The sequence below is a fragment of the Nothoprocta perdicaria genome, unplaced genomic scaffold (assembly GCF_003342845.1).
Source record: "Nothoprocta perdicaria isolate Ctin4 unplaced genomic scaffold, notPer1 scaffold_121, whole genome shotgun sequence".
NCBI classification, from domain to species: Eukaryota; Metazoa; Chordata; class Aves; order Tinamiformes; family Tinamidae; genus Nothoprocta; species Nothoprocta perdicaria.
Window position 1 is genome coordinate 961,760 of NW_020454328.1, and position 26,303 is coordinate 988,062.

Genomic DNA, 26,303 nt, shown 5'->3' on the forward strand with positions numbered 1-26,303 from the left:
AGCTGCCCATTCTGGGGTGATTCTCGTGCCTTTTAGCACAGCCGCTGCTGCACATCGGCGCCCTCAACGTTTTAAGGGGTTCTTTAATAGTAGTTTACTAACGTGCTTGTTTTGTCCTTTCCTTTCTTCTCTCCATAGGGTTCTGCCCCAACCTGCAGCCTTCACAGGAGGGAAAGGCCGAGGACAAGGGAGGCTCTGGGGCTGTTCAGGACCTCGCTGGCCTGGGACCAGCTCTGTGCCCCTGAACGCAGCCCTGCTGCTCCTGCCTTCAAACAGAACACGAGCTCAGGACATCCGTTTCACATTGACATTTTTATTAACGCCAACTGTTTTATTTTTTATTATTTTTTTTTAAACAATAGCACAAAAATGTTTCAGGGAAGCAGTCTGACAGTTAGTCTGATGACCTTCTGAAATACAGTTAAGCCACACCAAATACGAATTCCTGTTAAAGAAAAAAAAATATATATGGAACTCCAACCTTTGTATTAGAGGGTGCTGTGTCTGGTTAGTAGACCACACTGCTTTGTGAAGTAAATGATGGCACAAAACTTAGACTTCATCATCACACCAGTCATCACTAATTTAAGGCTTCTGAATCAAATTACCATCAACATCACGAAGGGAATGAAAAGCTAGTGTTGCTACAGCCGTGAGGAGACTGAAGAAGCTGGATCTTTTGGACAAGTAACAGTGCCGGGACTAGAGGAGCCTGCCCACGGGCAGGCAGGAGAACCAGTCACGCAGCCCTCATCTCCTCGTTCGCATGCATTTCGAGGGTGCAATTTAGTAAGAAAAAATTATATTGCATGAATCGTTCTCTTATTTAATGTGGCTGTGAAAGATGTTTCCTTACAATTCCGTTATCTCTAAGAAGGACATCAGCAAATGGAACCAAGGAGAAAAACCGAAGAGCGACAGAACATTTTTCTTTTTGCTGAGAGGTAACACAAAAGGGAGGGAACCTACGATCCTTGGGTTGGGGGGCTTGCAGGAACATCTCCCCAAGACCTCGCGCTTGGAATTATGCACAGACTATCTCATATGAGCTACCTGCCTGTCCCAGTGAACTGTTCACATAATGCTCCCAGCAGAATTAACCATTCCTGCCTCAGACTCTCCACAAAAATTCCTCTGACCTGGAAACCTGGTTGTCTTTATTTATTATTTTTATTTTTTGCAGGGAGGGGGACTGTAAAAAACAGAACATCTGTCAATAAGAGTGTCGGGGTGTGTTGGGGGTAGGTGTTAAATATTTTAACCACTGACAAGGCTTGAGGAAGTTTCACAGTTTTGTTATGCTCTATTTTATTACTATCATATTTACAGATTTTTTACTTTTTTTTTGCTGAATTGCTGATAATTTTAATAGAATTTAAATCTGGAGTGTGAGCAGGAACCAGTTAACTACATTCATCGTCCAATCCCCGTTGCTTTGAGAAAAAGACTCCAAATTCTTGGCATATGAATCAGCTGTGGGTAGCTCCTCCCTGGGCCGTGCCGAGGCAGCAGGACGGCGGCGGCGGCGCGCGCAGCTTCACACGGTGGCCGCCGGGGCCCGGCGCTGCACCAGGTACTGGTGGATGTTCTCGGCGTCCCGCTTGAGCCACGCCGCGTTCAGCAGGATGTTTTCGCAGCACTGCTGCACCGTGCGCTCGGCCGACGGAGCCGGGTGGCTCTCAAAGAAGGCCTGTGTGAAAAGCACAAAACCACCCGTAAAGACAGCGAGGGCAAGGCTGCATTTCTAGCCACCAAAGCCCCCAGGCTCGGCAGCAATGCTCCTGTTCACGCTGTCTTCTCCCACCACTGTCACAAGGACGGATAAGGGAGAGGCTCGCAGGGTGCGCAGGCCCTGTGTGATCTGAAACAGTGGGAACAGCAACAAGTCTCTGTTTGCACATGGAAAGCTGCAGCATCGCTGCTACAAACCAGTCCCAACGCAGCCTCCTCCCTCTCTTGCCCRGGCTGCCATGGACTTGCAGAGATGAGCAGGATTCAGTCCCGCAGTGGAAGGCAGCAAAAGAGCAGCAAATCAAACACGTATTTCTGGACAGCTGCAAGAAGGCACTAACTGCATCCTAAGGCCATTTGCAAAAGCAAATGTCTGGGTATCGGATTTCCTAGCACTCTCTGCAGGACGTCCAAGAGCAGCAGCACTCAGTGCTCTCCCCAAAATCGACAGTATTGATGGGCTATGCAAGTAGCTGGAGCTGAAGCGGCCACAAAGGCTGCAGCCCCTCACTTCACACGTGCCTAAAGGGCAGAGTGTGGGACATAGCGGGGAGTCCTCCCCACCTCCAGAAGAGCAGGATGTTCCCAGTATTGAGCAGATCCTCTTAACGTCTGCCAGGGAGCGACATGGACATGCATGGCAATTGTRTTGCACGATTTCCCTGTGACGAAATGCTGCCAAATCTGTTCTTATCTTGAGGCAATAGGTATAAAAAGGGATCCTGGAATCCGATCACACTGTTTAAAGTAAAAAGTTGTTTTCCCCAAGGAACCTATGCCACGTCTATCACAGATAAAGTAAATCACTTCTCTGATAAATGTCTTACCTTAACCTCTGCAGCCATCTTATCATTTGCAAATCCATCCACTGTTAGCTGAAGGAAAAGAGAAATTTAACCACAGGTCAGCATTTGAAATGCCATGGTTTAGTTTTGGACATCTATACAAGGGAGATTTTTCTCCAAGTTGCACCTACCTTTATTAATCTGGATATTAAGAATCCACCTTGGTAGCGATTATAAAGCTCCTCCCAGTTATCCCTTACAAACTTCCAGGCAGCTTTTCTCCCCTGCTTGCTGCTTCCAGCCACTCCGCCAATAACAGACACCGTGTCCTGGGGACGTACCTCTTCCTGAGAGCAAAAACCAGAGGTAAACACTCAAGACTGTTTCAACACACACATCACRTTGGCTCTATGCACTTCTACACTCACTCTGTCAAAGATGGCTTCTTTTTTTATTAAAAAAAAAAAAAAAAAAACACAAAAACTTTCAAAGACGTATGGTAGTTTAAGATTTAAGTCCAAGATTTAACAGCTGAAATGCTCCATCCTATTCAGGAGCACTACAGGCACACAGCACTACCACCATGTGCTCTACACACATCAGTCATTCTCATCAAATTAAGTGGCAGCTTTCCCACTAACTTACTGAAAGTGCAAAGGTGAGAACTTTTTGAATGAGTTCTGGTTGAGAGATGGCTCCGAGAACGCGCTCGATCCGGTTCTTCTCCTCCTGCATGTCCGCCTGCTTGTGAAGCTTCAAAGCCAGAGGGAAGAACATTAATGCACAGTGCCATGCAGGGACTTGCTCTTACCTCCAACTACTAAATCTGCTCTGTTTTTAGTGCTGCTACATTGGTCTCTGGGCAAAACGGACGGCAAACTGAACAAGTGAATAGCTGCAGGATTATTCACTAAGAGAAGGCACCTTATTAAATGCACATCATCAGAAAGGACCACTAGGAGCAAACTAATCTTCTAAGCACTGTTTCTGTAAGGCCAAGGAGGACCAAGCCTCTGAGCAATGAAACTCTGCAACAATCCACTAGGTGGCAATTTAACATTGCAARTGGACCGGGGATCTAGCGAAACACGGTCCTACTTTTCACATCACCTGTAAAACACAGGAGTAGATTTCAGGAAAAAATACACCTTAGAGGAACTTACAGGATAGAATAATTGGCTTTTGACTTCATAAATTGATACTGTGTGCACTCACCTTTAGCATAGTGTCTAAAGTAGTACTATCTCCGTGCTTCAAAATAGTTACGTATACCTAAGATAGAGCAGAAATAGGGAAGGTCCTTCACAAAGCATGTTTTTAGAAACACAGTAAAAAGCCAATAGCATGAAAAGGGCTCTAAGACAGGATATATACCCATATATGTAAAAACTAGTTAAGAATTTAGACAAATTGATCTGGAAGAGACACAGATCTCTCCTACATTCTAAGGATTCTTCATCAGCTCCTTACCCCCCTCTTCCTTAATTTCTCAGGCTTAGATTAGAGTTCACATCCTTTCATACCAGGACACTGGTTTCCTCTAGCTTGCCTGTTCTGGGCAATACGAACAGCTCAATGCACGCTGTACTAGCGAGGGGACTGGGGGACKATCTTTTGGAACCAGAGTAGACGATAACCTACAGGACTCCTCAGATCAGCTGACAGGACGTGTTTTCCTTCCACGTGGTCCTTAAATCGGCGTCGAGCTTCTTCTAGTGTTGCCTTGTGCCCGGCTTTTCCTAGTTTGCCCAAGACCAGACCCCTCAGAAGGGCATCGAGATGACCTAATGAATATGAGGAAAAAGAAGAATTATTGGGGGACATGATTCAGTGGTTAAACTTATGAAATGTTCTTTCACCTACAGCAATTAGTGTAGAACTGAATAATAATCCTCCCATATATCTGAGGCTATCTAAAGAAAATAGACCTTTTCCACTCTCTTTGGTGCCACCTGGAGAAGCTGTCACTGTTTTTTATGCCCGGGAGGGTCAGAAGAGGATGATTCTGTGGACCAAAGCACAATAGGCTAGGCCTGCAGCCTGAGCTAAGCCAGTAGTAATTGCCGCTCGAGTCTACAACAGAACTCTTCAGTATGGTAAGCAAACATACATGTATATAAGCTTTACATCCATTTAGTGTAACAAGAGGCATGCACTGCATCCAATACATAGCTAGAACGGAGAATTTTTATGGAATAGAAACTAAGGAGAGAGAAAAAACATAGCACTAGACCTTGGGGTTGAGAAGAGAGATTTGTTTGTGTTTTGGTTTCCAAATATAAAAATACCCCAACCACCTCCTTCAGTCTTCCTCCTCCCTCCTCTCTCCCCATCCTGAGTTCTTGATGACCTGTTTACACAGCAGCCACTCCTGGATGCCACAGCATAAGTTTCCTACCCTCTCCAGGTTTGGGGTCCCATCCCAGTCTCTCCCCTATGGGTGAAAAGACGTCTTTCACGAAGACCTGGATTTCCTCATAGAAGTCTGTGTGGGACAAGAGAGTTGAGAGAATCCCCAGGTTACAGCTGAGGTCGCTCCACACAGTATAATTGGGCTCATTCACAAAAGCTTCCATGACTTTTAGAACCTCTACAGTGCTAATGATTCCAGCTCGAGCCTGGGAGAGGAAAAGACACAGATTAATCTTATTTCCAAAAGGAACCAAGATGACTGCATTATTTAACAGCCTTCCCCGTTCCCTTTGCATATTCTGAGCATGAAGTACATTTCCCTGCAACGTGGGGTTCTGCCAAGGTGGGTGAGCATTAGTCACAACACTTGAGCTGTCTGCTCAGGGCACACGAGGCTTTATACACACGTAAGCACTTTGCAAGGAGAGGCCTACGTAATTACGAGCACATTTTGCAAACAGGAAACAGACAAAGATTAAGTGACTTATCAAAATTGCAGTAATGCTGGCAAGAGATAACAAAACCTCCAGAAATATTCTCAGCCAGATACTTACACCCACCAAATCTTAAACTAAAAAGAGTATAAAGATTTAGAGATTTAATTTTTGCTTTTTATTAAATTAAACCATAGAAGTCATTTTCTCTTCCTGCTTTCATGAATTAGTACAAGAAGTGCTGCCTTTCCACCTCTGTCTGGAAAATTTCATATTAACCGCTTCAGAACATGGTGAAAATAAACACTCAGAGCTTAGTCTGGTTCACAGTATCTAGAGTGGTCATCTCCAACCACATTTGCTCAGGTTTTGCTAATCTGGCAAGAGAACAATAACTTATGGTACAGAAGTAGTGGCGGAGGTTAGTTTTTCCTATTCAGCTATCTTCAACTGTGACAAAAAGATAAATTAAAATGGAAATCAAAATCCTAACACATAATGTTCTTATGTGTACTATTTCTTCCTTTTTTTGTCCGATGGGCCTGAAATATTTGGGAAACAGACTCAAGCTGAAGTTTTGAACAGCTTCACCTAAGCCGTGACAAGAGTTGCAAGCTCTGAACCTAGACAGGSAGGGGATGAAAGCCACATTGAAAAACTTTCAAATATTTGCCGACTAGCAAGGATAGGAAAGTAAAACTTGAAATACAAAGGGCAGTAACCAATTGTTCAGAGCTGGCACCTCCCTTTGGGGTAAAATCCATTGCTTTAAACAGTAAGAATCCACAACAGCCACTTTCTGCAGTGCAAAGCTGCTCGAACAAGCCCATGTGAGTACAGCACCTGGTGCTGATACAATCTTTGAGGCTTATTAAATGAGGAGATAAATTGATAACAAAATGATACACCACTATGGAGAACAGTAAAACAGAAATCATAGACCGGCTGCTAACCCAGGATTTGAGTCTTATTATGCAAGTGAGAACTTGTCATGCTAATTAACAGCTAGATGTATACAGTAATCTCAAAGGCGTTTTGCCTCCAGAATCTGGAGCCTGATTTTTGCAGTTACTGCAGCTCATTATTAGAGAGGAGGACAGAGAATAACAAAAAGTTTGCTTACCAGAGAGAAAAGATCATTCTGCAGGCCAAGCCTGTCCACAGGGGGTAGGGAGAGGTCTTTGATCGCTGGTATTAAACTCTCCAGCATGTCAGAGCTATACTGAGTACGATAAAACCCTACTGTTCCRAGGTTTAACTGAAACGACCAAAAGAGTAAAAAAGAAAAACAAGGAATAAATAAGGAAATGCCTTTTTATTTTTGGACCATTAGAAGTTTCTCAAAGCACTGCAGTACAGAGAAGTCACTGTCATCTTAAATCATTACTATTTTGTACAGGAATCAAAAGAAGAAATTTATAAATTTATAAAAGACTAAAAAGACAAAAAAAAAGAGTAGGGAGAGAAAATAAACTTCTCTTTGGGGGATAACCTAACTGAGGTGAAGGTAGCCATGCACCTGAGAAAATAAGCTGTGGGAAGCTGCAGGTGCTAGGATCTGGACTCCTGCAACATGCAGCTGTGACAAGTACTTTTCAGTTCAAATTTAGCYCTTCAAAGGAAAGCCAAATCCAATGTGGCCTCACTCCTGCAGTTTGCTCAATTCAGTTTTGGTGGAGAAAGAATCACTGCAACATTCAGGAATCACTCAAATTTTCTGAATCTAATTTACATAAATCTTTCCACATCCTCAAAAAAAGGAAAGCATCTCTGCCCTGTGTAAAAGCAAGTCACTGTTCGCAAGCTCGACGAGCCACATACCGATGTTTTGGGGATTTGCTGAGCGACAGGACCCAATATCAGTAAGCAGCCCCCTTTAGTGGTACTGTAATTGTGGCCAGTCCACCTGTCACAGCACCATGAGGACTACAGGACTACTGAGAAAGCCACAGAGYGGCCACCTCTCCAGCCAGAAGTCCCACAGTTGACCTTGAACTCGGCTGGATTCCTGCTTTCTGGGCAGCAATAACAATCCTCACCTCATTTAGAGGAGCGGTTTTCCGCAGTTTCCATTTCAAGTCCCTCTGTTCCCAGAGAGGCACTAAACTGATGTGGTGTTTCCAAGGAACACCTCGGCCTAACAAGTGGAATTCCTGAGCTAGTGAAGTGGGAAGATGTGATACAGAATCAGAAAGGGACAAGTGCTCACAGACCCATCTCTCAGATTACAGCTCCAGTTTAGGAGCAATTATTCAGTACAGCAGCTCATACAGCAGTAATCCCAACCAGTTGCTGCCTTTCAGTTTTTAGGTATCATTTCTGACTGGTGGCTGCAACRGTGATTTTTCTCTACTTGCAGATTKGTACWTGCTGGCTAAYGGTCAGTAGAAAACCCTCACACTAATGAAAGATAAATAGAACTATTTTTGCTCAGGAGAGACTTTAACTAAGCTGTGGTTGCTATGGGACACCAAAAGAGCCACCACAGTTCAACTCAAAAGCTGCCTCTATTTAATAGCACTCTTTTTCTGAGATTGGACTTTTAAATGGTTTGAGTTTACATTGTCTAAACTACTCTTAGAAACAAACCCTGAAAGGAAAAGACCACACTAAGTAGCATTACAGAGAGGAGCAAATATCCAATAGCAGCATGTAAGATTGCAAGAAAAACAAAGAGAGGAAAGAGGAAAATGAAATGCTGAGGAACATCACAGYGACACAGGCTTTTATTCCCAGGAATGTTTTCTTTTATGCCAACTTACCTTTACCCACTGGTCTGGTTTCGTGTCTTTCAAAACCAGGGTCAGCTCTGCCTTGTCCATCAATATCTGCATTTTGGCACAGGTGGGATCATCACTTGTACAAATGCTTATGGGGACCATCCACATGGGGAAGTCTTCCCCTGAAAGGAGTAAGCAAGAAAGGAAGGTCTCAAYAATAAAAAATTTGCAAACACTGAGAAGTTTTGTCCAATGTTCAAACAAGTTTCAGCAGCAGTTTAGGGAAGCTTAATTTTACAGCTGAAGTAAAAGGAGAGTTCTACGGCCCCAAACCAAGGTTCTCTAAACAGCTTTTGACATCAAGCACTTTAATTTCCATAAGTGTGAAAGGCAGATGGAATCCGTCTTGGGATTGAACTTGTATCTGTACGAGGCATTCTTATTCCAACACGACTATAAAGCTAACACAGAGTTATTACACCTGAACCCAAGCACAGCCTGCTCAGCAGTGCAGTTGTTTGAGCTCAAAATTGCTGCCACTGCATGAAACCCAAGGAATGCTCCATTCTTGCTCCTAGCTCTTGTCTTACCAGTATAGGGCCCACTGGCACAGAATTTCTTCTGGACTAACTTCAACACTTTGTCCTCTTCTTGCTACAAAGGAAAAAATAAAAAAGAAAAACAAATACTATTGTATTATTAACATATTKTAAAGAATTCAACACAGAACACCACTTCCATGAAGAGTGAAGCTGAGCAAACCGCACTATCAGAAGTCAATATTAAAGCATCCTATAAGGTCACACAACTAAAATCTCTGATTTCTTGTTCGAATTTGTTGCGTGGCTTCAGCTTCCAGCCACTGCTTCTCATCTTCTCTGCAATCCTGTAGAATAAGCATCATCAGCTGGASTGAGAAGCAAAACATCTGGTACGAGGAGCTAAGTCAGATACTTCCCACCCCATTTCATAGAGAAAGAGCAAAAGGGCTGTGTCAGCAAAGTGCGAGCACATGATCCGCAGCACTCGTGCACCAGCTGCTTGTCACTTTGCACTGGGTTCCTCGAGKGAACTGCACTTCCCTTTCAGGAACAGGGAAATAAAGGAGTTTTGGGTGTTTTATTTTATTATTAATACATCATTGATACTAAATTTGACCTAAAACAAAGTTACAAGCATAATCTTTGATCTAAAAGTGCTGCAAAAATGTAGTTAGATATAAAGATTCATACAAAGTACCTGTTCAGCTTCCACGTAAATAAGGGGGAACCCCATTTGCTTGGTCCACGTGTTCATCACGGCAGCAATGGGTTTTCCACTGGCTTTTTCCAGGCTTTCCCAAAGATCCTCTGCAGAAGAAAAGTCAGGCTGAATACCCTCRAGTACTGCTGCTTCAGATAGTTAAGAACATTACGCAGGTATTGGAAGGTAAGGGGTGTGTATTCCTTCAGTTYGCCCTGCAAATTTGGAGCTTTTTTTAAAGCGTAAGTATATATGAATATATGTAATTGTAATTGATAATTCATACCACACACAAAAAAGAGAAATAGTTAAAACTACATATAGGAGTGAAAAAGCATCATTAACTTATAAAACAAAGCAATAAAAAATACACTATACACATTGTGATGGAGTATATGACAAAGCAGCATTAAATATTCAAAGTGGTGAAAAGAAGCATCTTTCCGTAGGTTTTTCATGTATTACATCRAAAGATTCAGTTGACCAAATGGATTGTTTTATACTGATAGAACACGATGTTCCACTTCCACAGTTACATCTCATACACAAATATATATATATAGATAGATAGACAAACAGATATGTAAAGTGCTGTAAGATGCTAGACAAACCTTTGAGGTGTTCAATCACACAATCAATTCTGCAAAAGAAAGCCTGCAAAAGGCCTATATGACAACATACCACTTCCAATTCAGATTATTGCACASACACGTTATCAACAGCTAATGCAGCCTCTTCAGATACCCTCAGGCAAATACTCCTGAGCTGCAGAACCTCCAGAGGATGCTGAATTCTTRCTGTGCTGAAACCACACTGTACAAAAACTAGAAACAAGACCCACATTTCTTTTCTTGAGTGATCCTTGGTTGAAAAACTAGCCATTAAAGAATCTAACACTTCAGAAAYGTACATTATTTTTCTCCAGAAGTTATTTTTAAGGTTATAATAATCAGTTACCTGTAGCTGCATTCTTCTGCTGGAACTTGGTTAAATATAAATTCATTCCTTTCCGAAAGTCCTAAGAACATACAATTAAATATGTTAGGGGCACCAGAACRGAGGCTCTTGCTGGACTCCCTTCGCACTAAACTTGTATTCAAGAACCAGACAAAGAATCCTAGGATCAATAACTCCCTTCTGAGTTRTGCTACTAGACAGAATAACTCACATGTTGCTGGCCTGCTTTTAATATTTAAATAGTTAATGAATGGGAAAATACACAAATTTAATTCCCACCTCTCTTACTTCTCTTCTGTAGGTTTAAATATAGCCCAAAACAAAGTGGAAAAAAATGTTTTCAAAACACAAATTATGCAATATTCGAATTCAAAAATCAGACGTTTGTAACCATGAGAATATTTGACAATCTGCATTAAACTTTTAAACAATAATCTATTTACCTCATCACCAATGTAGTCATGTAGCATGCGGATTACAGATGCTCCCTTGCTGTAAGAAATAGCATCAAATATTTCATCTACTTCAGCTGGATGGCCAACACTAACCTGTGGCAAACAGGATAATTTCTAGTGAGAACAATTTTAATCACTACAAGATTTCGATCTTGCTTGTTCTGTTGTTTAAGGAAAAGTTCCATCCATCATCACCGCTAGCTTGTCTTGGTGGAAGGAATTTCTCAGCATCCAATGAGGTATAAATCAATCCTGATTTTGCCATATGTTAAACACTGCTTTTGATATTTAAGCAGTAAMTTTCAGTAGCTATTTCACTGTGCACAAAGGCCACAAAGCTACCCACTTTGATCAGAAATCAAAATACAAGTAGTAGTAACTCTGCCATTTTAAGTTGGTAGAACAGCAAAACAGAAGTCATMAAATCCTCAGACCTCATTTCTTAAATCCTAATTTTAGTAGATTACATTCAAAATGTAAATGCAACCTTCTGTTTTCCCCTGCATTATGGATGACTGCAAATATTCCTTTTCCCCCTAAAGGAAAAAAGTTTACACGCAGCTGAAAAGAAAAAAAAAAAGGAAGAAAACCAATAGGTGAAAGAAAGGACTTACTTCAATGGGATGACTGTTGTCTAAGGCATCAAGCTCTTGAGCTCGCGTGTAATCAGCAGAAACAAACTGAGTCCAGATATCATACTCTGGAAAACAGTGATCTACACACAGGTACTCAATCCAGGAAGCAAATCCTTCATTCAGCCAGAGATGAGTCCACCATTCCTACAAAGATTTAAGCACAGAACGCAGAGAGAGATTAAAAGAAAATGCATTTACTTAAGAAGCCTGTTGATCAAGGATGACACGGGTATCTCTTCCGTAAGTAGAGATTCCTCTCTGTAAAAATCTTTTGGATCACTAGTGGTCCCCCAGGTGCTTGCTGGCAAACCAGAACATTGTCTAGACTTAAGATTCTGGCTCTCTTTGCTCCCAGCTGCTCAACTGCATTAAAGCTCAAAATGCATTATTGTAGTATTACTTTTCCATGTAAATATGCTGTTGCTCTCATGTGGATGAAGGAGTTATCTGTGTTACCACAAGGAAGAATAGACAGCTGACTGGATTTTAAGATGCAGAGTGCTATGGAGAGCCTGAGAAGTCCTGCTTAGTGCTTCAGTTAATGTTTACATTGGGGATTCTCTTCCCTCTACACACATTCCACTTAAACAGTCCAAAAGCCAGAGCAGAGATGATTTTCCATTGTGAGGCCATGTTCTTTTTAACTGAACATGGAGGTTTCTAACAACAGAAAATAAAAYCTTCCTGGCCTGTGAAACGTTTGGGTTCAGGTGTGTGTTTGCAGAGCTCAGGGAGAAGGAATGTCAGATCTAATTAGCAGAGTAGGCTGAAACTATTTGGTAATAGCAGAAGCTATGAAAGATGTGCACTAGATAGGACCTCTCTCTGCCTCTTACAATAACTTCTATTCCTACCAAAATGCCTTAAACATCAAAGCATTATGAGACTTGGCTCCTCATGTATCCAAAGTAATTCATATAGGTTACTACAGCTCAATTTTTCAACTATTGCAGCTGAATAAATTGCAATGTTGAGTTGATACTGATATGCCTGCTTGGTATGAGAGAGTGATGAGCGATTAATCCCTACACAAAAATGCTGGTTTATCACATCTAGATAATCTGACTGTCCAGAATCATTTCAGGTTTCCACAGAACACCTGCTCAGCTGGAGTCAGGGCTACACTGACAAGTGAATATTATTTTATACAGAAAAGATTGAGAAATACTTTAAAAGAATACACTAGTAGAAGAGAAAGTGCTAATAACATCTTCTTTAAATTATTTTGAAGGAACATGCTTATTATCAAAGGGACACTTGAGAAAGCAACACAGYTTACAAAGTACACATCAAAAAACAGAAGAGAAGACTTGAAACTATTAGATACCATGGTCACGAGGTTCCCAAACCACTGATGAGCCAGTTCATGTCCTACAACCAGAGCTACCCACTGGCGAGATGAAGAACAGGAATTTTTGGGGTCAATGAGCAATGCAGTCTCCCTGTATTTAAGAAAGAAAGAATTGAACTGAATGCTACATGCCTAGGGAAAGAAACCAAAATCATTAAAAACAGGTTATATTACCTAAGCAAGCTAAAAAGTGATCAGTACAACAGAAAAAAAAAAAAAAACACCCTAAGGAACTAAAACCCAAAAGCTATTTTATTTTGTRCATTCAATTGTTTTGGTAAGTTCCGCAGCTGTCGGAATGCTTTGGAGCAACAATTCCTTATGGCATGCAAGAAGACAAGTGCAAGAACCCAGGCAGGACCAAGAAAACRTATCCTGTGTTTATGAAACAGCTCACCTATATAGCCTAGTCAGAAGGGAAGGGTGGGGGACCAACCTCAGCTCAACTGCACCTCCCTTTGCACCGCAGCAAGTCTGCTCTCCCTGCCTCATCCAGAAGGGATTCCTGTGCTTCCAAGCTCCCAGGCAGCCCTCTTGCACTGGCCACTGCAGCTGCCCAGGATTCTCTCTGCACAAGGGCTGCACGTGCATGGCCCRCGCTCCCCGGGCCGGGCACATGCCCTTGGGCTGGGAGCACCCGCATGGGCAACACCGGGCGCAGGCAGGAAAGACTTCTAGACTCCTGCAGCTCGGAGGGGGTGGAAAGGAAAAGTGCACCCCAAAATATAGGCTGTGCCTGCATATTATGCCAGCSTTCTGTCCCCAAAAGGAATAAAGCAAGCGTGCCAAAGTGAGCGTAGGGGAAGAATGTAATGCTAAAATCAAGAAAGGTTTCCAAAAATTCTACTCATCCAGGACAAATATTTTCTTCCACTGGGAGCAAGGTATCAGATTTCAGCAGAGTTGCAATAAGCAAACAAGTACATTTTAAGCCTGGGCTCAAATTTCCATTACAAATTTTAAAAGCCAAATTAAAAGATTAGCAGAATAAACGCAAGCGATTTCAGGATTCAGGTCCAAAGTTTGTAAGTCCAATGTTATACAAAACAGAGAAAGATCATTCTAGCAATGAGGACAGATAATATAAGAATATCAAGCAAACACAGAAAAGCTTGATCAGATTAACAAAAAAATGAAAAGGAAGGCAAGTTAATAATTTTAATTACTCAAACCCACATGCTTATGTACTGTGGTGGCTGAGATTTACCAACTTGCCTGCAACATAAAACAAGAAAATCTTTAAGCTGTTTCAGTAAGAAAGTAACTTTTATGGGGGAAAAAAAGCAGCCAAGAAAGTTCTCTTGTAGAACAGGCAGTGCTGCCAGACACTTTAAAATCTCACACCCTTGGACAGTAGTCATAATAGCTCATTCTTGCCTTCCTAAGGTTTGTACAATAAGGCACGCTGCTACAGAAGTCAAAATTAATCTAACTGAAGCTACAGTTGAAGGTATTTACTCTGCCTTATTTGGGTTGATACCCAATCATTACACCTTCCTCAAACTAATTCAATTATTTCCAAAAATTAGTGAACAAAGAGGGGGAAAGACAGTATTTTAACAGCATACCTATAAGTAACAAGGCCCCAGTTCTCCATGGCACCTTTATAAAATAAATACAAAGGTTTATTGATATTGATACACACCTCTTCCTAAATGTTTAAAATTCAAATAAAACACAGTTCATCAATAAAGTGAGTTACTTTACCAGCAGCAAAGTCTGCAATAGCTATGAGATCAATTTTAGGAAGAGGGTAAGGAACATTGAAGTAGTCCTTATAAAAAGGCAGAGTTTTAGCAGCAACCTGTAAGAGATAAAGGAGAAACCTAGTAAATGTTATGTTAACTTTGAGCAATAGATGAAACCTGAGAATTTCTTCATGGCTCAAATTAGCCCAAGAAATCAATACAGAAAGGATTGGTTCCAGAAACTGCACTGAGAAATTCCAGGGCAGCCCAGCACAGGATCCTCACACATCCCATCCCACCCCTTTCCCCCGCCAGGCTGTACCTGCCCTTCAGCATTTTCCACTGCCTTTGGACAAGAGCACACATCGTCAAATCGTAATGACTGGATTAAAATGTATGTTTTTGTCATTACCTACAGTGATGTGTCCACATTTTTTTGGTTTAATATCAAGCCTCGTCTCTCCAAACTATTAGAGCAAAAGAAACAAAAATCCTGCCACTTTCCCAAGTTTTTCGCGATTTACATGACTAAACACAGCAGAGAGGTGTTCAGCCCGCCCCGTTTCCGTAGCAGTAACGAAATCACTCTGAGCACCTTTACCTCTAATGCAAACTTTCCTTGTTCTGCTTTGCCAACAGGGGTGTAAACACGCACTAAGACACCATCAAGAGACCTGGTCTCTACAAAGTCATATTCTCCCACCACAAACGCTACAAGATACGTCGACATTATAGGGGTGCGAGCAAACTTCACTTCCACAAGGTTCTCGTCATCTGGGTAYGGTTTCCGGTCGATGACATTCTTTCAACATGAAAGGGAATGAGTTAGTTTCGTGGAAGTGAAACCATGTTACGCAAGACCATTGACTAAATATTTACCATTAGGAGTCAAAACATTCCAAACAAGATAATTTCTGGGACAGTTTTAAAATATTGACCACATTAAAGTGCCCYGTCTAATTAAAAAGAAAAGACCCATCATATATGGCAGTGTACTTTCATAACATATATTCCATTACTGCAAAGATTGCCGAATAAGCTTGCTATCAACTGGTTATCATCCAAAAAGGATGATAACATCACCCCAATTGCCATTTCATTTAAATTCTGAAATAAAGAACTTGAGCCATTTGATTACTGGACAAGGCTAATCTTTAGTGCTAACTATACAAGTTAAGTTATTGGAGTAAGGATCTACTGTAAAACTGACTGGTCTTTTCTAGCAACACCTTCTGAAAATACTTGTACCTATATTTAAAATGGGAACCTGAAAATATTCCTTTATATTTTTGCAACAGAAGTACTACTAGTTGCATATTTTAACCTCGTTCTGGTCAGAAATTCTCTAGGGTAGAAATTATGCTTATTTTTCTCAAGTGCTATGTCTGCTTACATAGCTAGAACAGCTATATAAACAAGCAAAGGGTTATTTTTCAGTCATTCTTAATCAAGCAGCACGTGGCATGACATATGCTAAGACTTTTTCTTTTTTTTTTTTTTTTTAAACAAACAAGGCTGTGGTCTGCACAGCCTCTTTAGGTTTTATGCTAGACTCGACATCATAGCAGTTCTCTCCATTTAGAAAAGCAAAGCAAGAGATAGCAGTAAAACACATTATGTTTCAAATAAATGCCTGGTTTTATTACAGTTTTAATAAAGCTACYACTGTTTTATTTAAAACATAGTTTACTTACCATATTTGACAAAGCTACTCTGTCTTTAGGGACCACCAACGAAATATCAAATGTTGCCTTGATGGCAGGTTCATCCCAGCAAGGGAAAGCTCTGCGAGCATCAGTAGCCTTAAGGAAAAAACAGCATTAACCAAATCAATCTTTCACAAGAGGCTGTTGCAATAAAACAGACAAATTCACTACATTCTGCAGGCAAGAAGTTAGCTGAGCTACAGCTAGTCACTAGGATAAAGAGTCTCCTCATTCTTTTTCCTTGAGCCCCAAATGAGGGCATTTAATTCCTACTGATAGCTTATTTCTGCTTAGAAATCACAGCTGAGCCGCACTCTGTGCTCTGATGGAATTCTACAGTCTGAGCAAATTTTAGCAGAGTCATGAGAGGAGYAAAGCTCAGTCATGTGAAAGCAGAGCAGGCACCCAGGCATTCACAGACAGAACATACAAGACCACCTATTTTTATTCTACCAACTAGACTGCACGCAAGAGACCTTCTATTTGTACTAGGTAACTGCTCCATGTTTTTATGTAACCAGGCAGATAACCATGAAATTACAGTATGGTATAAAATTCTGTCAGTATGTCCAGAGTTTACATAACACTTGAGATAGCATCCAAAATACAAGCCAGAGCCAGATGCTATTAAGATACTGACAGAAAACCAGAATAATCTATTATAATATTAATATACTTCATGAAGGTAATTTATAACAAGATACTTGACCACAGCTACATATAGAGCTGTTTTTAAACACTGCAGCTATTGTACTTAGATAATGTGCCCTATACAGGCACGAGCCTTGGCTGGGGATTTTGCCAGGTCCTGAATTTACTGACCTTCAAAGTCACAATGCAAAGGCGTTATCCAGACACTTCCAGAAGATGCAAAAAACATGGATTTTTGGAATTTACATAGAAGTTATGGCAGCAGCTAGAAAATTAGGTATTTGCTTCTTTTATGAAGATCAGCAACAGTAAAAATGTAGCCCATACCTCAAACTGAGTGACAGCAGCGTAGCGTGTATCTCCAGTAGGGGTGGTATATTTACTTCGATAAAAACCTTTCATTTTATCATTCAGCTCCCCTACAAAGTCTATCTTTAACGTCCCTGTCCCTGAAAYGAAAACACATGGGACACTGTTAGTTGCGTGTGACAAACAGAATATTTATTTGGTCTGAACCTTGAGGCCAGGCTACTTAGCTGGTCCAATGCCTTTCTGAAATAACATGTCCCTTTAACTCACCTCAGGCCATCGTTTTTGTGGAAGTCTCCCTCCAGTCCTTCAGTACTCTTATATAAAATACTGCTCCAACAGAACTACAGCCGTATGGAAAGCAGGCAAAGCCAGAATCACCAAAAAAAAAAAAAAACAAACCTTCTAGCACTTGACTGGTAAAATTCCTGACAGGCTTCTGCAATATTCATCCTCATCTCCTAAATGCACTGCAATAACCTGCAGGCTTTTCAGGTCAACACTTATATTTTGAGCAAAAATATAGGATGGCTATTAAGTAATAATAGCATCCTAAGAAGTCTTCTCCAGAAGCCAAAGGGGAGCACTGGTTGCTTTCTAGCTTCTAAGTCAATTAGTCTCAGGATTTATTCTGCCCTTGCTGTCTCTGTACAAAAGGGGAAACTTGATCTTGATCAGAAAGGCAGCATGCCAATATTCCACGGAATGAAACACTAAGGTTCCCCACTACGGATCTTTACATCTGTGTCTGCAAAGATGGAATAAAACTGCTTTATTTGATTTGTGGAGCTGAGTTCCAATCTACAAATCCCGCAGAGCAAAATACTGTAGCACTGTTGCAAATGAATTAGTACATTCACACCTAGGAAAATACTGCAGTAATTCAGATTAGCTCTTCCTCGGTAAGCAGAGAACAGATCATCAGTATCTAATATAAATAGCTTCTGTGCTTAACTGCCAATAGCAGGTAAATAATTAGAATCATCTCAGGAGTAAGAAGCAAGCAGTACTATAAAGGAAACAATCTTTCCAACTCCATGGCCTAGAGCGAAAGCMATTTTATCACTTATGCTTCCTACAAAAATTATTGATAAGATCAGTATCAAAGAAACCTAGAAGAGGTTTCGTAAGTCAAGCAACTGATCTGCACTGCCTGTTACAAATAAATCTTGTGCCATCCATTCACGGGCAAGTCAAAAATACAATCAAAATACTTCCTGCAAAACCAGAATTATACCAATTTTATGACACTTATTTGAAATGCATTCTTTGTACTAGCTAAGGGAATTCAATCTTTTAAATACTTCCAGAATTAACTTCAATTCAATTCAGCTAGCTAATGGATATTTGAAAGAATCCCATTCTTTCAGTGTTCTGTTGACTTAAAACGGACAGACTCCCTGGGGAGCCTGACATTCACAGTTAGGAACTTAAGAGGAGACAGTACCATCTTCTAGCTTTTCTAAGAGCCAACACCTTMAACACACATTTGAGCCAAGCTGCCAGCATGGAAACAGCCCTTACCTTTCTGAAGGGTACTGGGAAAGGAAAGAGTAACCTTTTCATCCTCATTTTGGTAGTTGAATCCTGTGGCATGTACCTCTGGAAGAGATTAAAAAATACTTTCCTCAAAATATGACCCAGATGTGTTTAACTCATGAGCATTTTGGTGTTTTAAAATGAAATTAAGCAGCTGAGTGCAACAATAATGCTTTCATTACTTAACTCATCAATAAAGGTTTCTAATAATCTAGAAAAACATACATGTAAGCAAAGAAGTGCCACTGTCAGAGTTCCAGGTTATACACTACATAGCTTCAGACAACCAAATTCATCATATTTATGGAATATGAGCCACAGACTTGAGCACCTCACACTCCTTCCACATCTCCCCCACACACTGTCCATCAGAGGGCCGCACTCCTGTGCCTGGGAATTCTCCAGCTGTGGAGAACAACGAAAGCTCCACTGTTAAATCGTAAACCTGCAGCGAGAGCAGTGTCTTGCACAACCCCAGGAAAGTCGGTGTCAACTGCTACAATCCTCACCTATGGCAAAATACTGTAAAAAAACCCTCAAAGTTAAATGCTTCCTTCAGAGCAGCAGAATGCATGTTAGTTATTCCAAACAAAGTTGATTATGATTTAACTAGTTTCTGKATCTCAGTCTGAAAAACACCATAATGTCCAAAGCAAGGGTTTTTTTCCTCCCTTCTTTGTGATTAGAAGCCAAAGATACTGATTTGATTTAAAAACTGCCTTCRGAAGGGCCCCACCTCAGTTCATGTACCATTCAACAAGGGCATCCAGATTCAATTGGAATATTAAGCACTATGGCATTTGCGCAGCATTTGGATCTATTTGTAGATGCAAACATCTGAACTATGAGGCCAAGCCGGATAGATTGGGGGAGGGAGGAAATGAGCACACGAGAATTAAGCCGTCCTGCAGCGAGCAGAGCTGAGAGCTCTTCATGGGGCTTCTCCCGTTCCAGTTCAGCAACTGGTCCTCGCTGCATCTCAAGTGACCTGTATTTATGCTTCTGCAATCAAAAAGGGTACATGATGTATTATGCTAGATTTCTAAGGACAAGAAAGCTTCCACAGTTCCATATAGTTCCAAAGAAGTCAGGAAATGCACAGACCAGTTTAAAATACTGTTGTTACAAGCTAGTATAAGATGTCTACTCCATCTCACTTACATCAGTGAATTTAGAGTAAAAACATGCCTAGGACACTGAAATGCTAGCAAGGGTCACACAGGCTTTTCAGGTTCTTTCAAAATTCCCTTAAGGAGACATATTTAGTAGATAGCACCAGTTATTTACTGGAATGGCTACTAATTTTTAACGGTCCCAGGGAAAAAAAGAACAATCATTCTGGAAACTGCTGTGCTACACAGAAGTGGACACTCTAAATGAAAGACACCCTGTATCACGGGCGTCTTTCCTTTGGAGAATTCTGACTGGCAAACCTTGTTTGAAACGAGTCGGKGCTGAAGATTCCCCAGGATCAAGTAACATTACAAGAATCCAAGTTTACAATTTCAAAGGCAACCTAAGCACACTCGAATGCTCAGCTCAGTAAAGCCATTCCTTATGGGATAAAATTAACAGCAAACGGCTTTTTGTTTTCATAAAATACAGTGCTACTTATTCTGGAATATTATGATTTCAGCATTAAGTCACACAGAGTAAATACCAACCTCCGCTCACAGAACATAAATGCAGAAACTCCACGAACACATTTGTCTTAACTACTGGTTTCACAGTACTCCACTCAGGGTTTAATCAGCATTAACCACTGTAATAGGGCACGCAACACAATTCTTACAATAAAAACAACTCTACAATACAGAAACAAATGCAAGACTAAGGTGCTCCAACATTTTAAAGCCCGTATTTTAAGTGGGACAAGATAGACGGTTTAAAAAGGATGCATGCCAAGGACATTAAAATACTAACATATGTTGCACAATGCCTCACAGTCTCCTTCAAAGTTTACCCAGGAAGAAAAGCAAGGCTTGGAGTTTTTCTCTGAGGAATACTGAGGCAGGAAGAGATCCATTATAAGCCAGAGAGATGTTACTCAGTAGAATGCTAATGTGCAACATATTAGCCTGAAAACATCAGCCAATACTGGGCTTCCAAGTTAACACAGAGGAGCGAAGCCGATTGCTGACTGCATCACTCAGGTCCGACGAATTTTGACCCTGGCTATCTTTAGAGTCCAAACAAACCTGTTGTTCTAAGATAGCACGCTTGTGACCTCTGTCAAACATGCAAGGAAGGGCCGAATACCTGCTGGAAATACATGTTAGTTGGCCTGGAAGGAACATCAGGCTGAGCTGCCAGCCCATGGCCAGAGGCTGAACAAAAACCTGAGCAACTTCTGATTTAGACCAGTACCACAATGTGGTACCCTGCACCTCCCACCCCACAGTATTTTAAAAGAATCAGAGCAAACCAAAACCATTTCTTTTTGCAGCTCCTAATGGAAACAATCTGATAGTGCTGAAAAGCAATACCATTCCAGATACACAGTTCAAATCTATTGAAACTTGGGAAATATAAAAGAATGTTCGTTATGCAGCTCTGCTGCCAAGCGTTGACAGGGAACATGAGATTCCCCCCAGCTCTCCCAAATGTGTCCTCTTCCTAAGCACATTCAAATTATAGCCCAACTCCTTCATAATCTTTTCAAACTGCACTAGCAAAAACACAGGTCATTATGAGCACTACAAGAGAGAAACGCTTCCAGCTTTTTTTCTTCCCCCTCAGAAAGTCTAAGAAATCATATTTAAATATGATTTCATATTTAAAAGTAATAGGAAAAGTACACCTGGAGCAAAAAAAAAAAAAAAAACAGGTAACTTGTGGAGTTTTCAACAAAACCTGTATTCTTTTATGAGTTCTATATGTCTAGAATCTTGTGCCTTTCCAGGCTCAACTCCAGAAACTTTGTGCAATTCTCAAAGAAGCTGCTTCTACAGCCATCCCTAAAACAGTGGCATAAAAAGAGATCAAAAATTTAATTTTTTTTTTTTAAGAAACTATTCAGTGCTAATAATTTTAACCCACAACAAAAGGACCATGGAAAACGTCAACAATATTTTTTGTAAGAGTTTAGGAGAACTGCTTATAACAAAGATGTAATTGCAGTAAAAGGCTGTCTGAATTCCTAATGGAGTTGAATACAAAAGCTCCTGAGGAGAACACCACAATTTTGGCAGTCTACAAACTTTGGAGAGTTTGGCACTGCAAGGATGTGAGTTAATCACTGGCACATTAGGACATAATCTGGACCAAGTAGCATGAGAAAATAAAAAGCTGTYAGTGCTCAAAGTCTTTGGAAAAATGCATAAAAATAGGATCTAGCAACCCCTCCGAACAGAGCGCTACATACTCAATTTTACAATAGTATCTTGAAGAAATTATAGTCCTTTTACAGAGTACTTCCAGAAACTGCACAGTAACCAGATGGTACATCAATTAATGATTCTAATTCCTGTATTACATGCCTATAAATTTGGATGCTACCTAAAGGTTGTAAGCAGCATGTCTAATGTACATGTATTTCAAAGTGAAGACAAAGGCAAGAGCTGAGGATGGAGGTACAAATGTTAAAAGTCAAGCTGACTTGGTCCTGCACAAGTGTTCTTCAAGTAGCCACCACTTTATGGCATTGAGAAGTTACAGGCAATTAACATATGGCAGTTTAATGAGCCAGTATTCTTCAAAGGAGCTGCAGTAGCTCTGCACTCCCTTATGCTCATCATGAAATCGTACTCTACACATCAGCCAATATTCCACTGGCATTTCCAGGCCACTGGAAAGCATCACATGGATACTCTCGGGTGATGTTGCTTAGCTTTTCACAAACACCAGGAATTTTTTGTTGCTGTTTCTAAACTAAGGTTCTGTTGTAACCACATGGCTTTAAGCACCAGAATCCAAGCACGTCCCTACCATCYTGAGAAGGAAAAGACTAAAATAACGTGTTGGGGCAACTTTTAGGAAAACATTTCAAGTTGAAATATAAACCAAAGTTCTCAAAATTATTTCTGCTTAATCAACCCCACTATGGTTACTTGCAGTTTCCTATATGAAATTGTCAATTACTGCTCTTCGAGCACCTCAACACCCAATTCTTCAACTAATCCCTCTCTCCTGGTTCATTCCTCACTCTCACTCAACTGTGGGTTTTGTATCAAAACTTATTTTTAAGTAAAGCTTTAAAGGTTCTTAGAGGACCCTCTTTCAGCTTTGTATGAAATACTGGGCAATAATCTGATTTGCTTGCAAATCTGCATTAAAATTCCAAAGACTACATTCTGCTACATCCATCTCTAGAAGAATGAATAGGAGGGGAGGGAAAACACAGTCTGCAGTTCCAGTTAAGACTTCAGCTACAGCTGAATCTGCTACAAATGCACTAGAGAGTCAAGAGAAATAGTAATTAATATTGAAAGAATAATTCTGTACAAAAGTCAATAGAACATTTGCATAGACAAAGGAAACACGTGTTAGATGGCCCCCTTTTTGCACAGCTCCTTTTCAGGACAGAACTACACTTGAAAAGTGACCCATTATCTCATCTCACATTCAGCAAAATAGGCACAAGACAAATTCTTCTCCCACTGACGTATGGAACAAAAAGAGGTAGCAATTCCTCACCAGAGCCTTTAAAGCAGAAAGCACCGTGATCTTTGAACTAGTTCTGAAATATTCTATATAGGTAATTTGTAAAAATGCTTCCCTAAATAATTATATCCAACTGATCTGATCTTTCTRTTGGTTCATAGGACTATATTTTATGTTCTGTTTTTGAGACTAGTTATACAATTATTATTTAAAAGCAGTGCACAATAGCAGCATTAGTAAGACCAACTTGATCTGTGCCAACAGGTGCCAGCAAATAGTCTGCCAATTTCATGCAATTTTACTTTGAAAGCCATTATACTATTTGGCAGCCTACCAAACTGAAATATACTTTTTAACTCTATGAATACAGTGTACAATTATAGAAAACATGCTTTCCATTCAACAAAAGTGTATTTCAAATATTTATGCTATGGCCATTGGAGAAACGAGTGCCCAACCCTTAAACAGATTSTTATCTTCAAACCTATCTGCAAATCAGAATGAAAGAATTTAAATTTCCACTTTACTCAGCTGTAAAGGCTAAAACAAAAACAGCTAAAAATACAAACTTAAATACTCTACATTCAGTTCTAATGTTAATAATTTGAAAATGAGGTGAATAAATCACCATTAAAGATATGAGAACAGACTTCTAAAGGGGAGGGAAATCAGTTCTGGAAATAAAAAAGTTCATAAACGTCCTCTTTGTTTTAGGTATTTCCCTTGATTAGGGTGGAAAGATTCTTTGTTCTTAGGTACCTTTTCGATTTGCRGTCAACTTCTCTAAAAGAAGAAATAACTTTGCAGTTGAGCCTAGAATGGAGCAGTCGGTGGGATAAACTCTGTACACACACACACTTATTACCACCATTCTCTTATCTCCTCATTACCCAGCATAAGAAATAGCTCCAGGAATGCTTAGCAACACAGTGCATCTAATCAGCTGAAGATCACTAACGGCAGGGTGTGAAATCCATGCAGGAGTGGAGCACCACAGAACAGTCCAGGAATCTGAACTGAACTCGTATGGAACTGCAAGGCCTGCATTCTTTCGCTATCAAAACTACAATGGCCAAGTTCCAAGCTATTTGGTAATACTCTCTGCCAYGGCCTCTTTTGCCGCGGCCGACGCTTCCTGCTGTGAGCTCCGCTTTTCCACAGCACATCCACCAAACGCTGCTTCCTTAGAGCACAGATKTGCCTCCACCTAGGTGTCACCTGGCCACTTATAACCATAATCTAGGAAGACCACTCGTTTCTTTAATGCTATTAATACTACCCATATTTTTCCACAGTCATCAGTACAGTCTAAACAAAACAGAACTTATATTGCACATTGTGAATAAACAATTATATTCAAGAGTTAATATAAAGCAGTTTGTAAGTTGTTAATTGTCAGCAACAGCACTTCATATCAGAAGTGAAATAGATTAGCGTGTAAAGAAGTCCAGCAGAAAAGCATTCCTACCTTCATCTCCTTCTGGAGCATAGGAAGCTGTAATAATGTCAATGTCAGCACAGTTCATCACAATTTGGTTGGTTGCCTGTTTCACCTGTAAGAGAAATTTCATCAGTATCAAAAAGAAATGGGGTACTCTGCTCTCTTGAGCTCCCTCTTTTGGCAGCATTTCCATTTAACCTGCAAAATCCTCCACCATGAAGTACTTGAAGCTATAGTTAGCCTTTCGGAGGGGCATAAAAGAGCATACACCATTGCCTGATCTCATTCTTTCCAGAGCATGCATACTTAAGCCATGTTCAAGCTATCTAGGTCTATTTATCAAGACTGTAAATTATTTAAGGCAATGTACCCGGTGTAAAACATGGTATGTAAGCTTGACAATAGGGCTGTTGTACCCCCAGGAATCCAGACCAATAGAGACAGCAAGCCCGCAGGCTTCCTTTTTAGWGATGACCTGCAGTGGATTATAATGACAGGGGAAACCTTTGGAATGCAATCACATCTTTCGGAGATGATCAGAAATACGGCTATAGTGTCAACAGCTTCAAACACTGTGCTACAAGAACTTCTTTGGTTCAGACCACCAGCCAAGAAATTCATCTTTACATTTTCCTGAGCACTTTCCTTCTGCCAGCTCTCGACTACACACACTTTGTTTTATTTAACAAGTGGCCAGCTCCCAGCATAGTAATAAACTGCCTCGCTGTGCCAGCACTCTATTTGGATGCAAGAGCTTGKGTACAGAGCAATTCACATTAAACATCAACTAATTACAAAGAGAGTGAAACTAGAAATTTAGAAACTTATGACTAAAACCACCAGAATCATCACCCTAGATGAAGCTGGTAGTCCAGCTAGACCAGCCTACAATTTCTGACATTAGAAAATCCCACTTCTTCAAGGAGAAAGAGCAAGGACTGCTGTAACAGTGAGTATAAGTTAATGAAGAAGCTTCTTCCTTGCTCCAGTCAGTTTGTTCCTTAAAGCACAAGGACTTATGTCCTTATTTTGATTTTATTTTTTAAACACCAAATTAACATGTACATCTGTCACTCTCGTTATCTGCAATTCAGCACACCCAGCTGGATCCAACTGAATGCATGAATGGAAGGTCTTCTGCTCCGTAGCAAAGCTGGCAGAGAGCTCAGTGTTCACAGCTCGAGCCTCTTTGGTACCTGCACAAGCTGAGTGAACGGGGCAGATAGTCAGTGTTCAGCTACTCCACTTACACTCATTAAAAGAATCGCCCCTTAGTCATTGTTTACAGGTCAAAAAATAAACCTGGCCAATGATAAGAGAGGCTTAAGAAAGGTAAATGTTTAACTTAACTTGTAGAAGTCCTTACTCAGAAAAATGCCTCATTTAGTCTAATAACCTGTTAACCATGAGGACTAATACCAAGAAAAAAAAAAAAAAAAAAACAGCCCACAGTGGATGTTAGTAAGGGACAAACCTCACTCAGAAGTTCCCTTCTAATCTCAGACAGTCACTGGTTTTGCTTCTGCAGCGAATGCCTAGAGCTTATTCCTAATAACGGAAGAGTTTGTTTAATGATCACATCTACAGTTGCACTTTGACAAGAGTGTGAGAAAAACTGTGTTGTTTTCACCATGTTGCATCTTTA

The 26,303-nt window shown here is 40.6% G+C and overlaps 1 protein-coding gene across 1 annotated transcript; it reads right to left on the minus strand.

The window, feature by feature from the left end:
* Positions 1 to 520: 520 nt before the first annotated feature.
* On the minus strand, positions 521 to 24,770 carry LOC112960168 (puromycin-sensitive aminopeptidase). Its single transcript, XM_026054366.1, has 22 exons — positions 24,686 to 24,770; positions 18,601 to 18,678; positions 17,095 to 17,216; positions 16,105 to 16,212; positions 15,012 to 15,212; positions 14,430 to 14,526; positions 14,291 to 14,324; positions 12,699 to 12,813; positions 11,351 to 11,515; positions 10,725 to 10,829; positions 10,282 to 10,342; positions 9,322 to 9,431; positions 8,673 to 8,736; positions 8,125 to 8,264; positions 6,486 to 6,620; positions 4,915 to 5,134; positions 4,158 to 4,300; positions 3,732 to 3,788; positions 3,162 to 3,269; positions 2,708 to 2,863; positions 2,559 to 2,606; positions 521 to 1,690 (listed from the first exon to the last, which is right to left on the minus strand). The coding sequence occupies exons 1-22, from the start codon at positions 24,741 to 24,743 to the stop codon at positions 1,538 to 1,540; spliced, it is 2,478 nt and encodes an 825-aa protein (XP_025910151.1). The 5' UTR covers positions 24,744 to 24,770; the 3' UTR covers positions 521 to 1,537.
* Between the last annotated feature and the right edge of the window lie 1,533 nt (positions 24,771 to 26,303).